Source organism: Panthera tigris, chromosome A1 (genome assembly GCF_018350195.1).
Source record: "Panthera tigris isolate Pti1 chromosome A1, P.tigris_Pti1_mat1.1, whole genome shotgun sequence".
Classification (NCBI taxonomy): domain Eukaryota; kingdom Metazoa; phylum Chordata; class Mammalia; order Carnivora; family Felidae; genus Panthera; species Panthera tigris.
This window is the reverse complement of record NC_056660.1, coordinates 196,903,862-196,923,378: the sequence shown is the minus strand read 5'-3', so window position 1 is coordinate 196,923,378 and position 19,517 is coordinate 196,903,862. Positions and strand designations below refer to the sequence as shown.

The following is a 19,517-nucleotide window of genomic DNA, read 5'->3' as shown; positions in this document are numbered from 1 at the left end:
TAGGACGAGTTGGGAAAGAGGGTGGCATAAGAAGGAAAGCTTGTCCTGTGTTGGAACATGAGACGTGGGGGCCTCAGGAACTGAGGGCAGAATTACACCTTTCCCTCCAAGGCGTCAGGGAGCAGCTGACCACACTGTGCCAGCAAGCTTCCTGTGGCCAGTAACACAGTGGGTGTCCTGACCTGCACCAGAGTGCAAGAAACGACCGACCAAAGAATGGGAGAAAGGGAACTCAGGAACTCATTTTCTCTATAAAACTGACATGGTGACAAAATCTGGCTAAAGATAGCTCAGCAGTGGAAAGAATCATGATTGGTTAGAATTCCCCCCATGATCTTGACTTATGAGAAAGGCCAATCATTATCAGAACGACAGGTTTTTCTGAATGGCGGTATTAACAATCATACAGATTTATTATTAACATAGAATTAATCATGAATTTGGGGTATATGAAAATATTTTTTAAAACACTTTTAAGATGTATTTATTTATTTTGAGAGAGAGAGAGAGAAAGAGAGCATGAACGGAGGAGGGGCAGAGAGAGAGAGAGGGAGAAAGAGAGAATCCCAAGCAGGTTCTGCACCGTCAGCAGGGAGCCTGACGTGGGGCTCAAACTCACAAACTGTGAGATCATGACCTGAACTGAGATCAAGAGTCAGATGCTTAACTGACTGAGCCACCCAGGCGCCCCTACTTTTTTTTTTTTTTTTTTTTTTTTACAAATTCTGCTCCTTTCCTCATGCACTGGAGGGTCTAGATTAGACATTTGGTTTTATCCATTTAGCATCCTTCCTCCTTTCTTTTGATAATAACATCCCAAAGCCATTGGGAATTACCTCTTCTCTGTCACTTTCATGTTGTTGGGAGAGCAAATGATGGTGCTCCCGACTTTTCTGGCCAGGGAGTGACCCAGTCAGACTTTTTCCTGGGACTCTGAATGCCACGTGGAGTAATGCAGAGATGGGGAAGTCAGCGAAGGTCTCTCTATACTACAGCACCCTCCTGGTGGGGCTAGGAGTAACTCTTACTCCTTGGATTGTTGGGCAGCCATGATCTTGCCTGTCAGGTCCTCTTTCTTTAGCTCCTCCTTCGATTAAATAAGCTACCGAGTATCTTTCCAATAAACTCCCTTTTTTTTTTCCTTTGCTTAAGCTAGTGTTATGGATTGAGTTTGTCCCCTCTTCCTTTCCTAAAAAAGTATGTTGAAGTCCTAACCCTCAGTACCTTGGAATAGGACCTTATTTGGAAATCGAATCTTCACAGAGGTCATAAGATTAAAATGAGGCCATTAGTGTGGGCCCTGATCCAATATGGCTAATGTCCTTATAAAAAGGGAAATTTGGACACAGATTCAGATATGCTCAGAGACAGCAGATTGGAATGGTCTGAAGCTAAGAAGGGCCAAGGAAAAATCCTTCCCCTCTAGGTTTCAGAGGTAGCGTGGCCCTGTTGACATCTTGGTTTCAGACTTCTAGCCTCTAGAACCATGAGACAATACATTTCTTGTTCCAAGAACCCAGTTTATGGTACTTGTTATGACAGCTCTAACAAACTAATAAAGTTGGCTAAAGTTAGTCTCTTGCCACCAAAGTTTCCTGCATCAGTAAAAATGGTTTCGAATGTTAGACATGTCCTCCACAGATACTTTAAGTAAGAATGTCTTGTTTCATTCAATACACTTCCATATCATAGCTCAAAGTTATAACATCCCTTCATCTACCATATCAAAGAAGGCAATCGAGGGCTAAGTGTAGAACAGATATTGCCCTATCTTTGCTGTATAATTTATGATTCTTGACGTGTGGAATAGATGTTGAATAAAGGCAACATTTCACGAATTTCGGTTGGATCTCCAGTGTCACAGAAATCCCAAAATTCAAAAAGACAAGCCAAAATTAAATACCCTGTGGGCCAAAAGGTAAGTTTGAGGAAGCAGGATATCTCACCTGAGAAGAGTCTTTAAGCTTCCATATGTGGACACAGATATTCAGAGGGTCATGTGGGGAAGACAGTAGAATTTACAGAAGAGGACTTCATAATATATAGTTATATTGGTGCTCAGAACACTTTTGTGGAAGTCTCTCTTTCTAAGTCTTGCTTGGCCAAGATGATTGTCTGATTCCCATGGTATGATGAATATCCTGTGCATAAGAAGATCTCCTCATGTTTGATGTGGGTGGGAGGATGGAAAAAATAGGTACAGAAGATTAAGGGGTACCAACTTCCAATTATAAAATAAATAAGTCATGGTGATGTTAAGTACAGCTGAGGGAATATGGTCAGTAGTATTGTAATAACCATATATGGTGACCAGTGGTAACTAGGCTTACTGTGGTGATCATTTCATAATCTATGTAAGTGTCATATCACTATGTTGTACATCTGAAAGCTATATAATATTGTATGTCAATTATACTTCACTAAAAATAGTTAGATTTAATTTTATTTTTTTAAGTTTATCTTGGGGGGGGGCGGAGTACAGGTGGGGGAGGGGCAGAGGGAGAGGAGACAAAAAATCACAAGCAGGTTCCCCGATGTTAGTGCAGCACCTGATGTGGGGCTCGAACTCATGAACCACGAGATCATGACCTGAGCCGAAGTCGAGAGTTGGATACTTAACCAACTGAGCCATGCTTATGCCCCGATTAGATTTAATTTTTAAAAAATGAAATGGTCTGCTGTCCGGTGTCCATGTCCATGGTCTGCTGCCCAATGTCCTCACTTTAATTCGCATTACCCCAGGTTACTAGAAGCTCCTGCCACAGAGGAGTCAATAGTGGTGACCGATTTCCTTTTGAAGTTCAACTTCAAGAGGGATACTGTGAATGTCGTGCACATTTTACCAATCTTTTACACATTTGATCTAGATAGTCAGTGCCCTGGCCAGTGAATTCCTGAAAGAAAGTTGCTTGGACAGCTCATTCCATAGGGGCTCAGGTGGGATACATCTATGTGAAAGACGCACAGACTGTTGTAGAAATTGACTCTTGCACGATGTGGGGTGGTTGGGTAAGCCTGAGAAAAAATCCTTTATCTCCTACTTTAAAAATCAGTGATGAGTAAAAGGAAAAAAAAAATTTTAATTTTACTTAGATTGCACTGGCCGAGTTGCAAGTGATAGATCAGGATGAATAAGAACATTGTGTCTTAGGTATGTGTTTGACTTGAATCTTTCCCTCTACATCATTTTTAGCCTGACGCTACCTTACCATAGACATACTTTGATTTTTTGAGTAGCATGTGGTGTAAAAAACATGAGATTTGTATTTGGAGCTCAGATGACAGCACCCACTTGACTGATGGGTTCAAGATTCTTACCAAAGCTTTGGCCCTGTTGAGGCAGCTTCCCTGAATAAGCCACCACATATCCTTCTATCTTTCCCAATAACTTTCTAATCTTTGCTTTCTAGCAACGAATCGAGAAAAATAAAAAATCCTTTCGAAGTCTGCATTCAAGAGTCTAAATTAGGTAGGTGAAAACAAACATCCCTGAATAAAATGATTAAAATAAAAATTGAATTTGGGGGTGCCTGGGTGGCTCAGTCAGTTTAGCGTCTGAGTCTTGATTTCGGCTCAGGTCACGATCTCACAGTTCGCAGGTTCAAGCCCCAAGTCGGACTCTGCACTGCACGGAGCTTGCCTGGGATTCTCTCTCTCTCTCTCTCTCTCTCTCTCTCTCTCTCTCTCTCTCTTTTTCTTTCTCTGCCTCTCCCCTGCTGTTCTCTCTCTCTCAAAATCAATAAATAAGCTTTAAAAAACTGAGTTTGAGTGTTATTTGACTAATGGAGCTTCCTTAAAAATTCTAACCTCTGTCTACAGATCAGGGACTAGACAGGAATCTGATAAGTTGATTGTCACCTGCCATGGTTACTGTTTAATTCCTATATTTGGATTATACTACTCCTGCAAAATCACAAAAATATGTACCCTATTGTGAACTGCCCCCAAAACACACATATAAATACCACCAGGCAGAAGTAGCTAAATTTGCAAGTTCTTTGGAGATCAAAGTGCACCAGTTGAGTTAGTAGGTTCTATTCATCTATTTACCAAGGGCTCTACCAGTATTATCTCATTTAGTCCCCACAACTATTCATGGGACAGGAACTATAAAGGCACCCATTTCATAGACGAGGACACAAACACACAGAAGTGTCAGGATTTGTTCAAGGTAAGAGCTGAGCTGGGATCTAGCTCAGGCCATTTGATTCAAGGGACAGGATTTCAACTTCACCACTATCACTTCACTCTGCCACCTTCCCTAAGCCCCCAAGGAATTATTCTAATTCTTTAAAAGCCACTTTGGAAACAGTCAAAACACTGGATCTCACAACTTGCAGAATCCTGAAATCCCTAAATCCTCTCTAAAAAGTGAAGTGTATCCAGGCCATCCTGAATGCACCAGGGAATGGGAATTCACCAAAAACCACTGAACTACTCTCTAAACTTCAGGCTTCTCTAAAGTTAGGGAAGTTTATTCCAAAATTGATTCCCTGTAACTTCCAGTTTTACCCTCTCGATCAGTTAAAAATTTCTATCTCTAATTCGTTCTCTGCATCATGGTCCTACAGACAACTGAAAAGAGCTTCCCCCTTCTTCTGAAATCCTACTTTGTGCAGGAAAAATATTCCCAGTTGTATTCAACCCAGGTTGATCTCACTCACCAAGAGATATTTGGCAATGGCTGGAGATATCTGTTGTCACAACTGGGAATGGTCATGCTTTGGGCATTCAGTGGGTAGAGGTCAGAGATGCTAAATGCCTTAAAATGGACAAGACAACCCCCCCACTCCCCAATAAAGAATCATCTAACTACAACATCCATAGTGGTGGAGTTGAGAAACCCTGGTTTAGAGGAGGTGATATACACCAACAGCCAGGGCTTCATGTCCTCTGCATATGCCATAGTGTGCCATTATGTCTTAACTATGGATGTCACAAAGAGAGCACAATACTCCAGTGCATTCTATATGGACCAGAAAAGACAATTACATTGCCTTCCACCCTGCTCACCATAACTTAATACAGCCTGGGGGACTCCCAGCAGTATAGGACACGTGTGCCCCCTCAAAGAGCTACAATCTAGGACAGGGGATGAGAAAAGTCTACCTTACCTGATTTGTAAGTTCCAGCAATGTTTCCCTTTTTACCACTGTATCCCTAAGGTCTCGTACAATGCTAGACAGAGTGGATGCTCACAGAATAGGTTGAATCAATAATAAAATAAATTCTACTTTACATTGTGGGACCAAGTTCTGGGGATGTAAAGGTCATATTTAGTAGAGGGATGGGAAGGTTTTCTCCAGCAAGTGTCTTTTAAGGATGGTGGAGAAGAAAGTGCAATCCATGTACTATAAATAGTATGGACAAAGGCCAGGAGACAGAGATTATCTATAGAAAATAAATCCATAAACCTGTATCCATGCATCCACATAGGCATACAAACATAAAGAGAGTACAAGTTAACTGGGACATAGAGTATTTGGAAGAAAATAGAACAAAATCTGTCTCAAAAGACCAGCTCAGGGGCAGTGGTTCTCAAACTGTAGCATACAAGGGAGTCACCTGGAGGGGTTGCTGAAATACAGGTTCCTGGAAAATCTGGTTATGGCGTCCAAGAATTCACGTTTCTGTTATTGTTACTGGTTGGCGATAACTGATAACTGATAACATAATAACTGATAAACGATGCTGGTGGTTTGGGAACTCCTGAGAACCTTTTTGAATGCTATGCTAGGATGAGTCTAGCAAAAGTTTTTTGAACTGGAAAACGTCCAAAAGTTCTTTGAACTGGAAAATGTCCACTGCGATCAACACTGCTGCATGCTCTACTAAAGAAGCTGAATTACAACAAATTCAAGAAAAAGGATCGTTGGTTCCCCTGCCAGGTGAACAGGGTTCATGAGGGAATGCGGTTTGGTCTCATCTCAGGAACGGATTTATCTGCAAGGTCTGTTCCCTAGACTTCCACTGGACAAGGCCCATTCTTCTTTCACTAAAAAACTTATACAAAGTGGTTAAATGAATGTTCAGGTGACAAGCGAGGTTCCAGGTGGCCAGGATTAACTAACACGTGGCATGGGTATTTGCAAAGAAATGTCTACGCAAAACATTTCAAACTACTGTTCGTAAAACTCCATTAAAATCCCCTTTGGTAGACCAGCCACCAGCTTCCCCAAATGCAGCCATGTGGAAAAGTGTGATTAAATTGCTTTTAAATGTCTCTGGGGACACAATTTACTTTGACAACTCTTAGAAGTCAGTCATGTATTTTAAGCTCCATGCTAATCTCTACCCCACCCATCCTACAATTAAGGAAAATTCTTCCTCCTCACTTCCTGCCATCCCACCACAGGGAAGGCAGAGGAGCAAGGAGAATAACGTGGAATCTTAGATTCTCAGACTTAGAGGAGATGTTAGCAGTCAACTTTATGTCTTTATCTGAGCATCTCGTCTTCCTGCCTTAACCAGTTATTAGCTCTGTGGTCTCAGGATTAGTTATGTGACTTCTCCAGGATCCAGTTTACTCATCTGAAGTGTGGGTATCATTATGTCCACCTCACTGACTCGCGGTGAGAAATGATGAGCTAGTGTTCAATACAGGAAGTTTTGGGTACATAATGCTTCATAAATAGTAGTTACTATCTTTTCTTACATATAAGTACAAGATCAAAGGGAATATATATATATTATACATATGAATTCAAATAGATTCAAATACATTCTGGAACCAGGGGCTCTAAATTATTTAACAAATAAAATGGAGGTCACCTGGTTCAACATCTCTCCTAGTAATGACGTGGTGAATGAGTTGGTCCCTAAAGGTGAACGGAAGCAGTGAGACCCTATTGGTTGCAAGCAATGAAGTAGATCTTGTGTAGTATCTTCTTATGGACTTAATCCAGGCCCTGCTGTCCTACCTGAAATAATTGAAAGTGACATCCTAGATGGTCCGCGAGACCAGATCTCTAGTCAAGATTAACTAAAGAAAGAAATGCCAACCGCAGGAGAGAACACATGAAGTCACATCTGGCTGCTAAGACCCAAATATTGAAATGGAATCAGGAAAACAAACCTTTCATCATAGTCCCCTCACCCCCCACCCCCAACTCCGAATTTATAAAGCACAAGCCAGTGGTCTTCAGGACTTAGGACTAGGGGGATAAAGAGCTCTGCAGAATCAATAAATTTATTAATTACAAGGGGTGTTTTGTCTTTAGCAAGACAATCAGTTCTAGCGTCAATCCTTTCATGGATATTCTTTCCAACATTTAACAAATCACGTGATGTCTTTGGGTCTCTGTTTCTTATGTGTAAAGGGGGATTAATTACATCTCAGCTTTTGTAAGAGGTTGTAGTTGTGTTGGATTAAAGATGGCCACAAATTCTTTGACATGCTTCCCATCCAGAGGTGGGGAGTCTGCTCCTTCCCTTGTGACTGCCTTGTGACTGCCCTGACCGAGAATACATTAGAAGTGTTGTATGCCGGTCTTGAGACTCATTTTTAAGAGGGCTCTTGGTTTCTCAAGGCCATGATCTGTCATGTAAGAAATCGAACATGTATGAACATGAGATCACATATAGAGAGCTGGGACCACATGGACAGGGACAGGGGCCCAGCTGAGCCCAGCTTTCCAGATGACGCCACCAAAGTGCCATCAATGTGTATGATAAATTGTCTTGGACCCTTCAGGCTTGTCCAGTCTCCAGCTAAACACCATCAAGTGACTTTAGCCAAGCCCAGATTCCTGATGCGCAGAACTGTGAAGTCTGGGAATAGTACATTGTTTTTTCAGCCATTAAGTTTTGGGGTAGATGTTATATGGCAACAGATAACTACAACTGAAATAAACAGGTAATATACAGTCTAGTGTGACCGTGGCAGTTCCCTGGCTGGACAGTAGTCCTCCCTCCAGTAGGGGATCTAGCCACATTTTGTGGCAGAGCTCTGGATGGAGAGATTTATCTTTCTCCTCATGGTAACTGGTTTTGTTACACTTCAGTTGCTCTGGTTCCCCTCTGAAGCGGTGTAGAAACAGCAGCGGCTTCAAGAGAAAGCTAAAGCGCTCCGCTTCTGCTTCCCAAGGGGTTTGGCAAGCTGCCAGTTGCTTTGAGAATCAAGGAAGACGACCCCAGCAGGGATATTCATCAGGAGCCAGGAGCACAAAGTGGGGCTGAGAATGTCGCCAAGAGCCGAGGGGGAACTTCGGGTTCCAGGAAGAAAAAACTGTGGGGGTGAGGGTTTGGGGGGAGACTCCTTTCTGTCAGAGATCTGAATTGTTTCCGCATCTCTGCCCTGGTTCTTCAAGTATTTTGTTTATGTCTGTGACACAGCACATCTCCAATCGTATTATAACTGTTTCTTGTCTCTGCTATAGCTACTACTATTCACACTATACGTGTTGCCCATTTACCGAGGGCACATTATGCAGCAAGAGGTGTATTCTATAACATATCTCACTCTCCTATAGCAACGCTGCAAGGCAGCTCTCATTCTCCACGTTTTAAATATGAGGAAACTGAGGCCCAGGGAGTTCAATCCACTTGCCTAATATCCTACGGCCAGGATACAGTAAAACTGGGAATTAAACCCACATCTGGCAAAGTCCGTGCCCTGGTAATGCTGGTGAATGGTCAGGGTGAGACCAAAGCAACCCTCTTCAGGAAGAAGACAGAGAACATGAGTGCCTTATAAGCTTTCTGAGCTGAGGACACATGGAAAAAATGTGAACATATTTAAATAAATTTAAAGATGCATATGATAAATAATATACAGGAATAAAAACTAAAAACCTACTGCAACAATCAAGAAGTGGGATGGGAGAAAAGGAGCGAAGAGGAGGAAGATGGGTTTGAGAGATATTTATAAAAATGAATCTACGATTTGGCTTCCAGCTGGTCATGGTGGATAAGGAAAAGATGACCTCAAAGAATTGCATTTAAATGACTAAAAGATGACTAATAGATGTGCCTTTTACGTACAAAGTAGAAGAGGATATTAGTTTATAACGGAAATTTCCACTTTGGGCACACTGGATTCAAGAAAACAGAAAGAAGCTTAAGGCGAGATATTGAACAGGTGGGTAGAGATAGGACCCCAGAGCCCAGAGATGGGACAGGACTGCAGGAGGGGTGAGAACAGAGGTTCAGGTGAAGCCATGGGATGGGTGAGCTCTCCAAAGGAAAGAAGGAGATCCCTAGTGCTGGAAGGCCGAGGGTCTAACCTTGAAGGATACTCGGCCGTACAACAGGAAGAAAAACACAGCAACTGGTGTCTGGGAAGTCACCCACAACAACCAGTAGAAATTCACATTTGGAAAGGAGAACAATAATGGAATAATACTTGTGGCTAACATTTATTGAATGCTTATTATGTACCATGCACTGATTTATGTTCTCCTGCATGCACTCAGTTATATTCTTCACGAACTCCAAAAGGAAGTTACTATTAACACAATGTTAGAGCTGAGAAGGTAAAACCCAGAAAATTTAAATAACTTCTCAAGATTACACAATTGGTAACCGGTCAAGCTGGGATTGAATCCAGGCAGTCTAGTCATTCTTAACTACTTGCTATACTGGCTATTCGAGAAGGGTAGAAAAATGAACACCAAAGTCAGACCAAGCAACCACAAGTCACATCTCGGAGCATCAGCTAACTGTGCCTGGAGCAGCTGCCGTGGACCAATCAGAATAGCACGAGGACAGGCGAACTCCTGTTTGCCTTGAGGCTGACTCTCAAGGAGCTTATCATCCAGGATGAGAAGGAGATAAACCAATGATTAAGATGAGTGATAACTGGGGCACCTGGGTGGCTCAGTCGGTTCAGCATCCGACTTCAGCTTGGGTCACGATCTCATGGTGCGTGGGTTCAAGCCCTGCGTCGGGCTCCGTGCTGACAACGTGGAGCCTGGAGCCTGCTTCAGATTCTGCGTCCCCTCTCTCTCTGCCCCTCCCCTGCTTGTGTGCGCACGTGCGCTTTCTCTCTCTCTCTCTCTCTCACAAAAATAAAAAATAAAAAAACATTAAAAATTTTAACAACAAGATGGATGATAACTGCTATGCTTATACATTTTTTAATTTTTTTAACGTTTTATTTATTATTATAAATTATAGAATCCGAAGCAGGCTCCAGGCTCTGAGCTGTCAGCACAGAGCCCGACACGAGGCTTGAACTCTCAAACCACGAGATCGTGACCTGAGCCGAAGTTGGACGCTTAACTGACTGAGCCATCCAGGCGCCCCACTGCTATGCTTATATTTAACATTCTATGGGCACTCAGAAGAAGAAACAACAACTCATGGGGAATGAAGCCTGGCCAGTGGGTAGAGACAGTGACACATTCTGTCAGAATACTGAAGGGTGAGTGTTCATCGGGAAAAGAAAAGGAACTTGAGGCAAGGCAGAACATGGGGTTATGAGGAAACATATCAGACTCAGGCTATGAATAACAGATCACTCATGGGTTGGAGCTGAGTTAGAAAAAACAGACCAAGGACACGCTGGGAAAAGCACTGAAAGACAAGGGAAGAATTTAGCCTATGGTTGATAAGGTATCACTGAAAAAAATTCGGGGCTTTGCACATGCCATTTTCTGGAACCTTCCTTCCAGGAGATGCCTCCTCTTCTTCCCCTTTACCTACTGACATTTGCATAATCCACAGATCCCAGCTTCCCTGTTACTTCCTCCCAGTGCTTACACTGCTTTGGAGGCCACATGCTCCAATAGCTTCTTTGACTTCTCCTTATTTGACTTCAATGGCCACCGATTTCATTATAATTACCTATTTACTACCTGTTCCCCACTAGACTAAAAGCTCTGTGATTCAGAGCTTTCTCTGGTTGTTCACCTCTGCACTTCCACTGCTCTGCTCAGCTCCTGGCAATTAGTTAAGTACTCAATGCATATTTAATGAAATGAATATAAAAATAAGAGTTCATATCCCGTAGCATGAGATTCAACTCAACAAGTATTACCATTATGTACAAAGTATGAACTTAGCCTCAAAGCGTATGTGAGAAAGGGAAACAGTACGCCTTCCTTTCAGAAACACATTTCAATCCCATTGGGAAAACAGATGTAACTGTGTGACACAAGTTCACAATGACAGACACCTTTTAGGTATACATTACAAAACTGAGTGGTGCCGCAGGGAGATCATTAAGAAACGCAGACACGGTTATCTCTGGCACAGGATGAAATACGCAACCTTTGAGTCAGAATCATATGTTTAACAAGTAAACCTGTTTTAAAAGAAAATCTGTGACTGACAAATCGTCGGAAGAGTTTTGCAGATAATATACATCAAGTTCTTGTGTTGCCAAGAGAAAGGGTAGGTAATTTGGTCGAACATGTCAGTGAGGACATCTTGCAATCCCGTAGAGAATGGCATCCTCAGTGAAGTGAACCATTTCAAGGGGAATTGCATTTGATGCCAAATACAGGACAAAGTATAGCATGGATTGGGGGAAGGGGATCAGAATGGTTACAAGTCTAAAAAGTATGGCATATGAAGCCAGTGGAAGGATCTAGGGATGTTTGGCCTAATACAAGAAGAGTTGGGAAGGGCAAACCTTTGTCTTGTTGTGGAGGCTCAATAAAGAGATCTGAAGGTCCCTTGGGCAGCCTAAAAGAAGTTGATGTCTGCTATTCTTGTCTGCCCAACATCCTTCTTCCAGAAGGAACTGCCATTCTCCCACGCCATACACCTTTGGTAAAGCTGTCATGGTGCCTCACCTCTGCCCAGCCACCATAATGTGTGAATGGTCAATGAAAGAGTGACTCAAGCAAAGCCAGCCAAAATTCTTCTATGAGAAAGAGCATTTAGGCTTCTCCTCCTGTGGATTCACAAGTTCATCAGGATGGTTTAAGACTCACTGGTCTAAGCCCAGCCTGAGACTCAATCCAACAAGAAAACAGCAAAGGGACACAAAAGACAGATATACAGAGAGGGACAGAGGCAGACAGGGAGACTGACAGAGATGGAAGAGAAAGAGAAGAAAAAAGAAAAGATAGAGTCAAGGAGGAGAGAGAGACAGAGACAGAAGGAGAGAGTGAGCCTCGATGGCATTGTTCAAACCCTGTAGACGGCCATGTCTAAGGTCAGACTTTTCAGCTGATTCAACCAATCGATTTATTTTCCATCATGTGTTGCTGAAAAAGATCTTACTAACATATCATCTGAGAAGTGAGTTGGTCAAAACACTACATTCAGGCAATTCATTGGGATACTGGGAAAGCCCTTTTCAAAAGCTTATTTTAAATATAAAGCCATTTGAGCAAACTAAAAATATATTCACAGAAGTCTGCTTCTTGCATATCAAATGACTGGAATTTGCAGACAGCTACTGTGTACAGTGGTAACCTCTAGGGTATATAGCTGTGGAGGTGCAGAGGGAGAAGAGAGACATTTTTATGTTCTACTCATAAGCCGGAGGCACTTTTTTTTCACAATGCTCAGGTATTATTGTCATGCTCATTAAAAACTGTGATGGGGAGGGCGGCGCCTGGGTTGCTCAGTGAGTTAAGCATTACGCTTCCGCTCAGGTCACCATCTCATGGTTCGTGATTCAAGCCCTGCGACGGGCTCTGTGCTGACACGAGTTCAGAGTCTGGAGCCTGCTTCAGAGTGTTTGTCTCCTTCTCTCTCTGCCCCTCACCTGCTAGCTCTCTCTCTCTCTCTCTCTCTGTCAAAAATAAACATTAAAAATTAAAAAGAAACTGCGATGATTAGAAAAGAGACTGTTGAAATGGATGAGACACAAGGTCATGAATGAGGGTGGTGGGACCAAGGAAGACGAATATGGGAGTGAGTGGGAGGAAGGATCTGCTGACAGGAGACAGCCAGGGCTCCAAAGGGGGGAGAATCCAGGGCATTTTGTGAGAAAGCAGAGAGAACACGTTGGTCAGAAAGACTTCTGCGCTCTCTGCCTCGCTCAGATCTCAGAGGGAACTCCTAACACTAAAGTTAGAATGTTTTCAGAGACTGGAGAATGTGCTGGTCTAGGAGCACTTTCGGCCAAAGGCGATCCTGGATACTTCTGTGCTCAAGAAGTGTCAATTTCTAGCACAGGGAAGATTCAAGTTTCAAACATATATTTTAGAGGTTAGTAAAAGTGATGGCTCCCAACCCCGATCTACCTGGTCACCTAGTCTAGCCAGGACCATTTTCAACTACCCTCCATATAACCGTTGTTAATAGTTTGATGCAATTTCATTCATATTCTCTCTCTGTCACTCACTCACTCACTCACTCACTCACTCACTCACCTATACCTAAATATAAATATCTCTATATTTATTTTACAAAAGTGGAATTATCCTAAACATTGAAATCTGACACTTGCTTTTCCCCCCAATTAACACAGCAGTGATATCTTTCTAGGGCAACACACATAACTATTTCTCATGGGTTTTAGTGGCCAGATTAAAACTCAGTACTCTATCACAGATACTTAGTTGGTTTTCATTCACCACAGAACCTTTGATTCAAAATAGTCAACTGTACTATAGTGCTTTTAATGCACTTTTCTGGTCTCCCATGACCCATACATACTATATGATGCATGTAGCTTAATTATGCTTTGGAAATTACTTCTAATGAGGCAATAAGCTTTCATTAATTGGATTTAATTCTCAAAGCACCAGGAAGCACAGTGGATGGAGCACTGTAGTTGGGAAAAAGCATTTTATAATATTAATGGAGTCCTGCTTCTTGCTCTGATCCAAGGGTCTGCCATTCTGGAGGAATTAAGAATCACAGTGAGCGTTTTTGCCTGGGAAGCATGACCGGAGATCACTAATCCCTGTAGAGTCATGGTAGCTCCAGAAACAAAGACAAACATCTTAACAGGAATCACATGATGAACAATGGGCACCGCACCCCCCTGACAAGCTCCCCCTGTGCTCTGGCCCAGCCCAACTGTCAGGTTGGACAGAGCAAAAACAGAAGCTAACTGATAAATGAAAGCTTACACTTCCAGACTAAGATGTAGTGTTGTCATGTTCAGGGTGAACCTTCCATCCCAATGAGAATATCATTCTTGGGACAGGAGATGCTAGAAACAATTGGCAACCTTCCCAGGCTCCCTGAGGAAAACCGGCCAAACGAAACCATCTGACTCCATCTTATTTATGGTATCAGAGGTTTTGATGTCCACTATCCGAGAAGGAAATGGAACTAATGGCAGCCAAAAAGTTTTGAGAGAATTCCCTCAAAAACAGGGTACACTGAACACTCCATTTGTTGAACAGCGTTTACCAAGTGCCTACATCAGTAGGTTGGTTGCCCTTATTGGTTAATTGCTAGTTTCCCCATTAAAAGGTAAGTTCCATGAGGGCGAGGACATTGTCCTTACTCATATCTTTTTTTTTTTTTAATGTTTATGTTTTGAGAGAGAGAGAGCGTGCGAGCAGGGGAGGGACAGAGAGAGAGAGAGAAAGAGAGAGAGAATCCCAAGCAGGCTCCATGCTGCCCGTGCAGAGCCCGATGCGGGGCTCAAACCCATGAGCCATGAGATCGTGACCTGAGCCGAAGACGGACGCTTCACCGACCTAGCCACCCAGGTGCCCCTCCTTACTCATATCTTTGCACTTTCTCCTCTCGGGGGTGATAGAGACATATGATTCCACTCGAATGTGTTCTATAAGAAACAAATGAGCAAAGGAAAATAAAAGAGGCACGCCCCCATTCTTAAATACAGAGAGCAAACTGGGGTTGCCTGAGGGGAGGTGGGGGGAATGGGTGAAATAGATAGAGAGGAATAAGAGGTAAAAACTTCCAGTGACAAAATGAATAAATCACAGAGATGAAAAGTACAGCATAGGGAATACAGCCAATAAGATTGTAATAACGTCGTGTGGTGACAGATGGTCACTATACTTATCACAGTGAGCATTAAATAATACATAGAATTGTTGAAGCATTATGTGTACACATGAAAGTAATATAACACAGCATGTTAATTATACTTTAATAAAAGAGTATAAACGCAAAAAAAAATACACGATAGATTTTAATCACCACTGCACTAACTTTTACAAAGAAGAATCAGTTTGATGGGGTCAGGGAGAGCTTCCAGAAGGAGGCAAGGATTGAGCCTAAGTCTGAAAGATACACAAGAGAGGAGGGGGCAAAGGAGTTTCCAGGTACAGGGAGGAGCCAAGGCCCTGGGATGGCTGGGCCCAGAGCACTGGAGACAGAAAGAAGGCAAAGACAGCTTGCAGCCCCGGGAGTAAGGCTGGTGAAGGGCATCAAGGGAGGTTGGGGACACAGACAGGAAACAGATGGCACAAAACCCTACGGGCCCAGGAGTCTGGTCTCGATCTTCAGTGCACTGCATAGCCATTGAAGGGTTTTAACCATGACTCTGGCTATGAGATCTTATAAGACGTGAGCAGATTGGAGGAAGATAAAGTAGATGTGGGGAGAACAATTAGGAGGCTGCTGAAGCGGCTTATGCAAGAGATGGCATTAGTCTGGGCCAGCATGATAAAAGTTGGAGAGAAACAGTAGGATCTGTTTAGGAAAGAAAATCAGTAGGACTTATTGATTAAACGCAGGGGATAAGGAAAGACCGCATGTAGCGTAACTACCTGATTTCTGGATGATGCAGCGGCTGGAGCAGCTATTCACTGATGAGGTCCAAGTTCGGTAAGAAAAATCTTACCCATGGAGGGTGCATGGACAGTTGCAGGAAACTGAAATGAACATCCACCAGCACTGTGTACTGTGCCAAGCTGGGCCAACGCAATGCCTCCGCCGGACTATCTAACTCAATCCTAACTGCAATCCTATAGAACAGGTGCTATTGCCCCCAATTTTAGAGACGAGAAGACAGAGACTCAGAAAAGCTTAATAACCTAAGACCATCCTCAGAGTTAAACACTGGCAGAGCGGGGGTTTGAATCTCACCCTCTTCAGTTCTAAAGCAGATGGTTCTTCATGACCAGACCATACTGCTTCAAGACAACGAATGCCCGCCTTCGCGGGGAAAATTCCATGATTTCTAAAGCCCCTGATAATTCATCTAGAACTCTGAAGCCAAATCTTCCTAGGGAACCTTCAGCCCCCTTCTCAGGGCCGCTCCGAGTCAATTTTCCACACTAGGAAGATGATTCTATATGTCCCCCCCAATCTACACTCCCTACTCAGCTCATTTTCTTCCCCTTGCTTTTACCCAAAACTCAAGGTTACCTCCAGGTGCCACGATCACCTCAGCTCTGCCCCCTCCAAGTCCATATGATACTTACAGTCTCAGCACTCAATTTGGCAATGACCCCATGTGGGCTACCCCTCAAGACTTCCATGTATTTTCTACCCCCTTATATTTTATTTCTTCTCATGTGAACTTTCATACAGTATATAGTGACTGGCTTAAAGTGTTTCATGTACTGAAGTCGGACTGCTGGAAACAAGCAGATGAACACAAGTTTCAAACCATGACGTGCTTTGGGTCTGCTCGCCAACCAACAGTTCAGTTTTACCAATGTCGCTATCTGTAGCGAGAGAGTCTCATTAGACGTGCATTTAATTTAAGCACATTCGACTCTATGTTCCTGGTACAGCAAGAGAGAGAAAGAATTCGCACAATTTAAATAGAGCAGGCCATTACACCTGCCATTCCAATCAATAAGCACCATCCCATGGGACAGGAGATGAATCCACTGTTCCTGCAGCTGGTTTCAGGCCCTCAGGACCTTCCCCAGTGTCAGAAATTCTCTGGACAGACTCTTATTTGAGTGTTTAAAGACATATTTTAGACACATCACAATCTCTAATTTTAGTCAAATGCTTTTCCTGTCCCCCAGTTAAAGAAACAGTGACCTATCTCTAGACTGGAAGAATGACTGGGTCTGTTGGACTCCTCCGGAGATAGGAAAGGCTTGTCCCATGGGAATTCTGGTAACATATTACTGGCATGTGTTATCAGAATTTGGGAACTAACCCTACGATACGAGTACTGTGATGGCGGTTTGCGATCCTGTAATCGTCTGACCTTTAGACTGCATTCTGCTTTTATGACTGAATACAAACGGGCAGGAATTGGAAAATAAAAAGTCCAAATACCACTGATTAACGTACACCTCAAATAAATAAGGCCACGATGGAAATCGTCAGGCCTCCTGAAGTCAAATGTGAAGCAAAAGAATAAAATTATGCAAAGGAATTAAATGCTAGCCGTGCGTCCCCCAAACGAATCATTACTGGGGATTTTAAAATCATCTTTAACTTTCTGGAAAAGATTCTCCACAGTTGCATGCACATACCTAAATATGCATATAAAATTCTGACGTGGACACATTTTGGGAGAGGAGGTCATGTCGGAACATCAAACTATCCTTCTGAACCACCCTAGCTGCCTATTGGGGAAGGCATATTACTTCCTGCTCCCTCAGAGTTTGTTCGTGCCATCAGTATAAATTTAGAGCTCTACCGTAAACTGATTGCCAATACTTATCACTCTCTAGATTGTGAACTTCCTACAGGCCGGTTCTAAGCCTTAACCACCTCTGTGTCTGTAGGACCTTAGGGAGGGCCTGACTGAAAGGGAGCCCTCTGCAAAGACTGGAGAGTGGGGGAATCCGTGAGTACCCAGAATTTATCTCTCTGAGATTCATCACTTCTGATGAATTAGGGAAAGGAAGAAAGGCGTGGCCCCATAGCCAATCAGGTCCTTGTCCCCAGCATGGAGCTCTGCTGTCACACTGCTCTGTCCTCACCTGTCCAGAGAAATGCAGCACAGGTGAAAAATCGACGCCGTCGTGAGCAGGACGTCTAGCGATGTCCGGACCAGGCAAAACATCTCCCCATAAATCCAGATGTCCTGAACCAGCTCGATGGCACCAAAGGGCATCACCAGCACCGAGACCAGCAGATCCGCAAAGGCGAGGGATACGATGAAATAATTGGTCTTTATCTTCCTGTGAGAAGAATGTATAAGGAAGAAGGCAGGGGGAGAGACAAAGGAAAAGGTGGGAGAAAGGGGCAGGACAGAAAAAAGAGGAGAGGGAAACAAAGAAAGAAGGGAGAGAGACAGAGGAAAGAAAAGTGAGACATGCAATGAATTCTGTGAAATTCCCTTCCCCCCTCTGTCATGCAGCGTGTGTGGTCCAGCCACCCCTGACCTCCTGCACCCAAATCCTTCTCATCTTCTTCCCTGCGGCCACACTGGCCTGATTTGAGCCCTGGTGCATGAAGCATGGCCTCTACACAGGCTTCTCTCTCTCCCCACCCGCCCTTCCCTTCAGGCCTTGTTTGGTTATTCTCAGGGAACCCTCCCAAGGCACCCTCCTCACAAACGGTGTCAAATTCCACTGTTTTCCACACTTAGACTGACTGCTGTGTGCCTCACATTTGTGACATGGGCCAGAACCGAGCTTTTACATTTCCTTTGCATTGTAAGTGGATTAGTGCATGCCTTGCTTAGAGAGGAAGGCCGTAGGTGAGCCAGGATTGTATCTTTTATCCCATTTTGTGGCCTGGTGGCTCTCGACCCAGGCTCAACACCAGAATCACCGGGTGAGTTTTTATAAATATTGATGCCCAGGTCTCTCCCCAGATCAATTAGTTCAGAGACTTTGGGTGGTTAAACCCTCCCCCACCCCCACAAGGATTGTCAGATAAAATATGACCTCCGAGTTATAAAATAGGCCTCCGAGTTAAATGGCAATTTCAGGTAAACAATGAATAACTATTTACTATAAGTATGTTCCAGACACTGCATGGGACATACTTATGCTACACACTAGCAATTTTCAAAAGGTCTTCAGGTGACTTGAACTGCAGCTGGGTTGAGACTGATGAAGTGGAAAGAGCAGAAGATACAGGTCTAAATCCAGATCAGTCACTGAGCACCCACCCCTCTCTGAACCAGTGGGGAGGTTAGACCAGACATGCTCTCAACAATTGTACATTTATAGTGATCACAACTGTTACCAAACACCTCCCCCCAACCCCTCCCAAAGCTGAACACGGGAAAAAAAAGACGGGACGGAGATCCGTGTAAGTGCTTACACCGGCTATGTCATCATGGGGAAATCACGTGTGATCTCTTCCCTGCTCTGTTTTACCAACATCATTTCCCTCTCATAATTTGAATTGTAATGGGAATCATAGTTCAGACCCCAGCTCTCCAGGGAGAGCCTCCTCCGGTTTCCTCCTGCTACTCACCTGAGCTGCCTGTCCCTGCACACAGCCACCATCACCAGCAGGTTCCCCAGGATGGCCATCAGGATAACCGCCGAGAGAAACGTGAGCAGCACGACCTTCTCCACCGACCCAAAACCCTCCTTGGAACTGGAAGACACACGCATGCACACACACACACACACACACACACACACACACAGAATTGAAGGAAACTCTGAGACACAAGGAAGAAAATTAATTTTTTCCTCACTTATCTTCAGGAAGGTAGCTTCACCATCAGCAGCCGTAATCCATATTTATATACACCTGGTATATGCCAATGTCTGTACTCGTCACTTTACATATTATCCTACTTAACCTCCTAC

General features: G+C 43.5%; 1 protein-coding gene across 1 annotated transcript in view; it reads right to left on the bottom strand.

Annotated features, from left to right (window-relative positions):
- HTR4 (5-hydroxytryptamine receptor 4) overlaps nucleotides 1–19,316 on the bottom strand; it is a 49,935-nt gene extending 30,619 nt beyond the window's left edge. Inside the window, exons 1-2 of the mRNA XM_015542691.2 lie at nucleotides 19,174–19,316; nucleotides 17,724–17,924 (exon numbers count right to left, since the gene is read on the bottom strand). Coding sequence (XP_015398177.2) covers nucleotides 17,724–17,924; nucleotides 19,174–19,316 — 344 coding nt within the window. The remainder of the gene's footprint in view (nucleotides 1–17,723; nucleotides 17,925–19,173) is intronic.
- Between the last annotated feature and the right edge of the window lie 201 nt (nucleotides 19,317–19,517).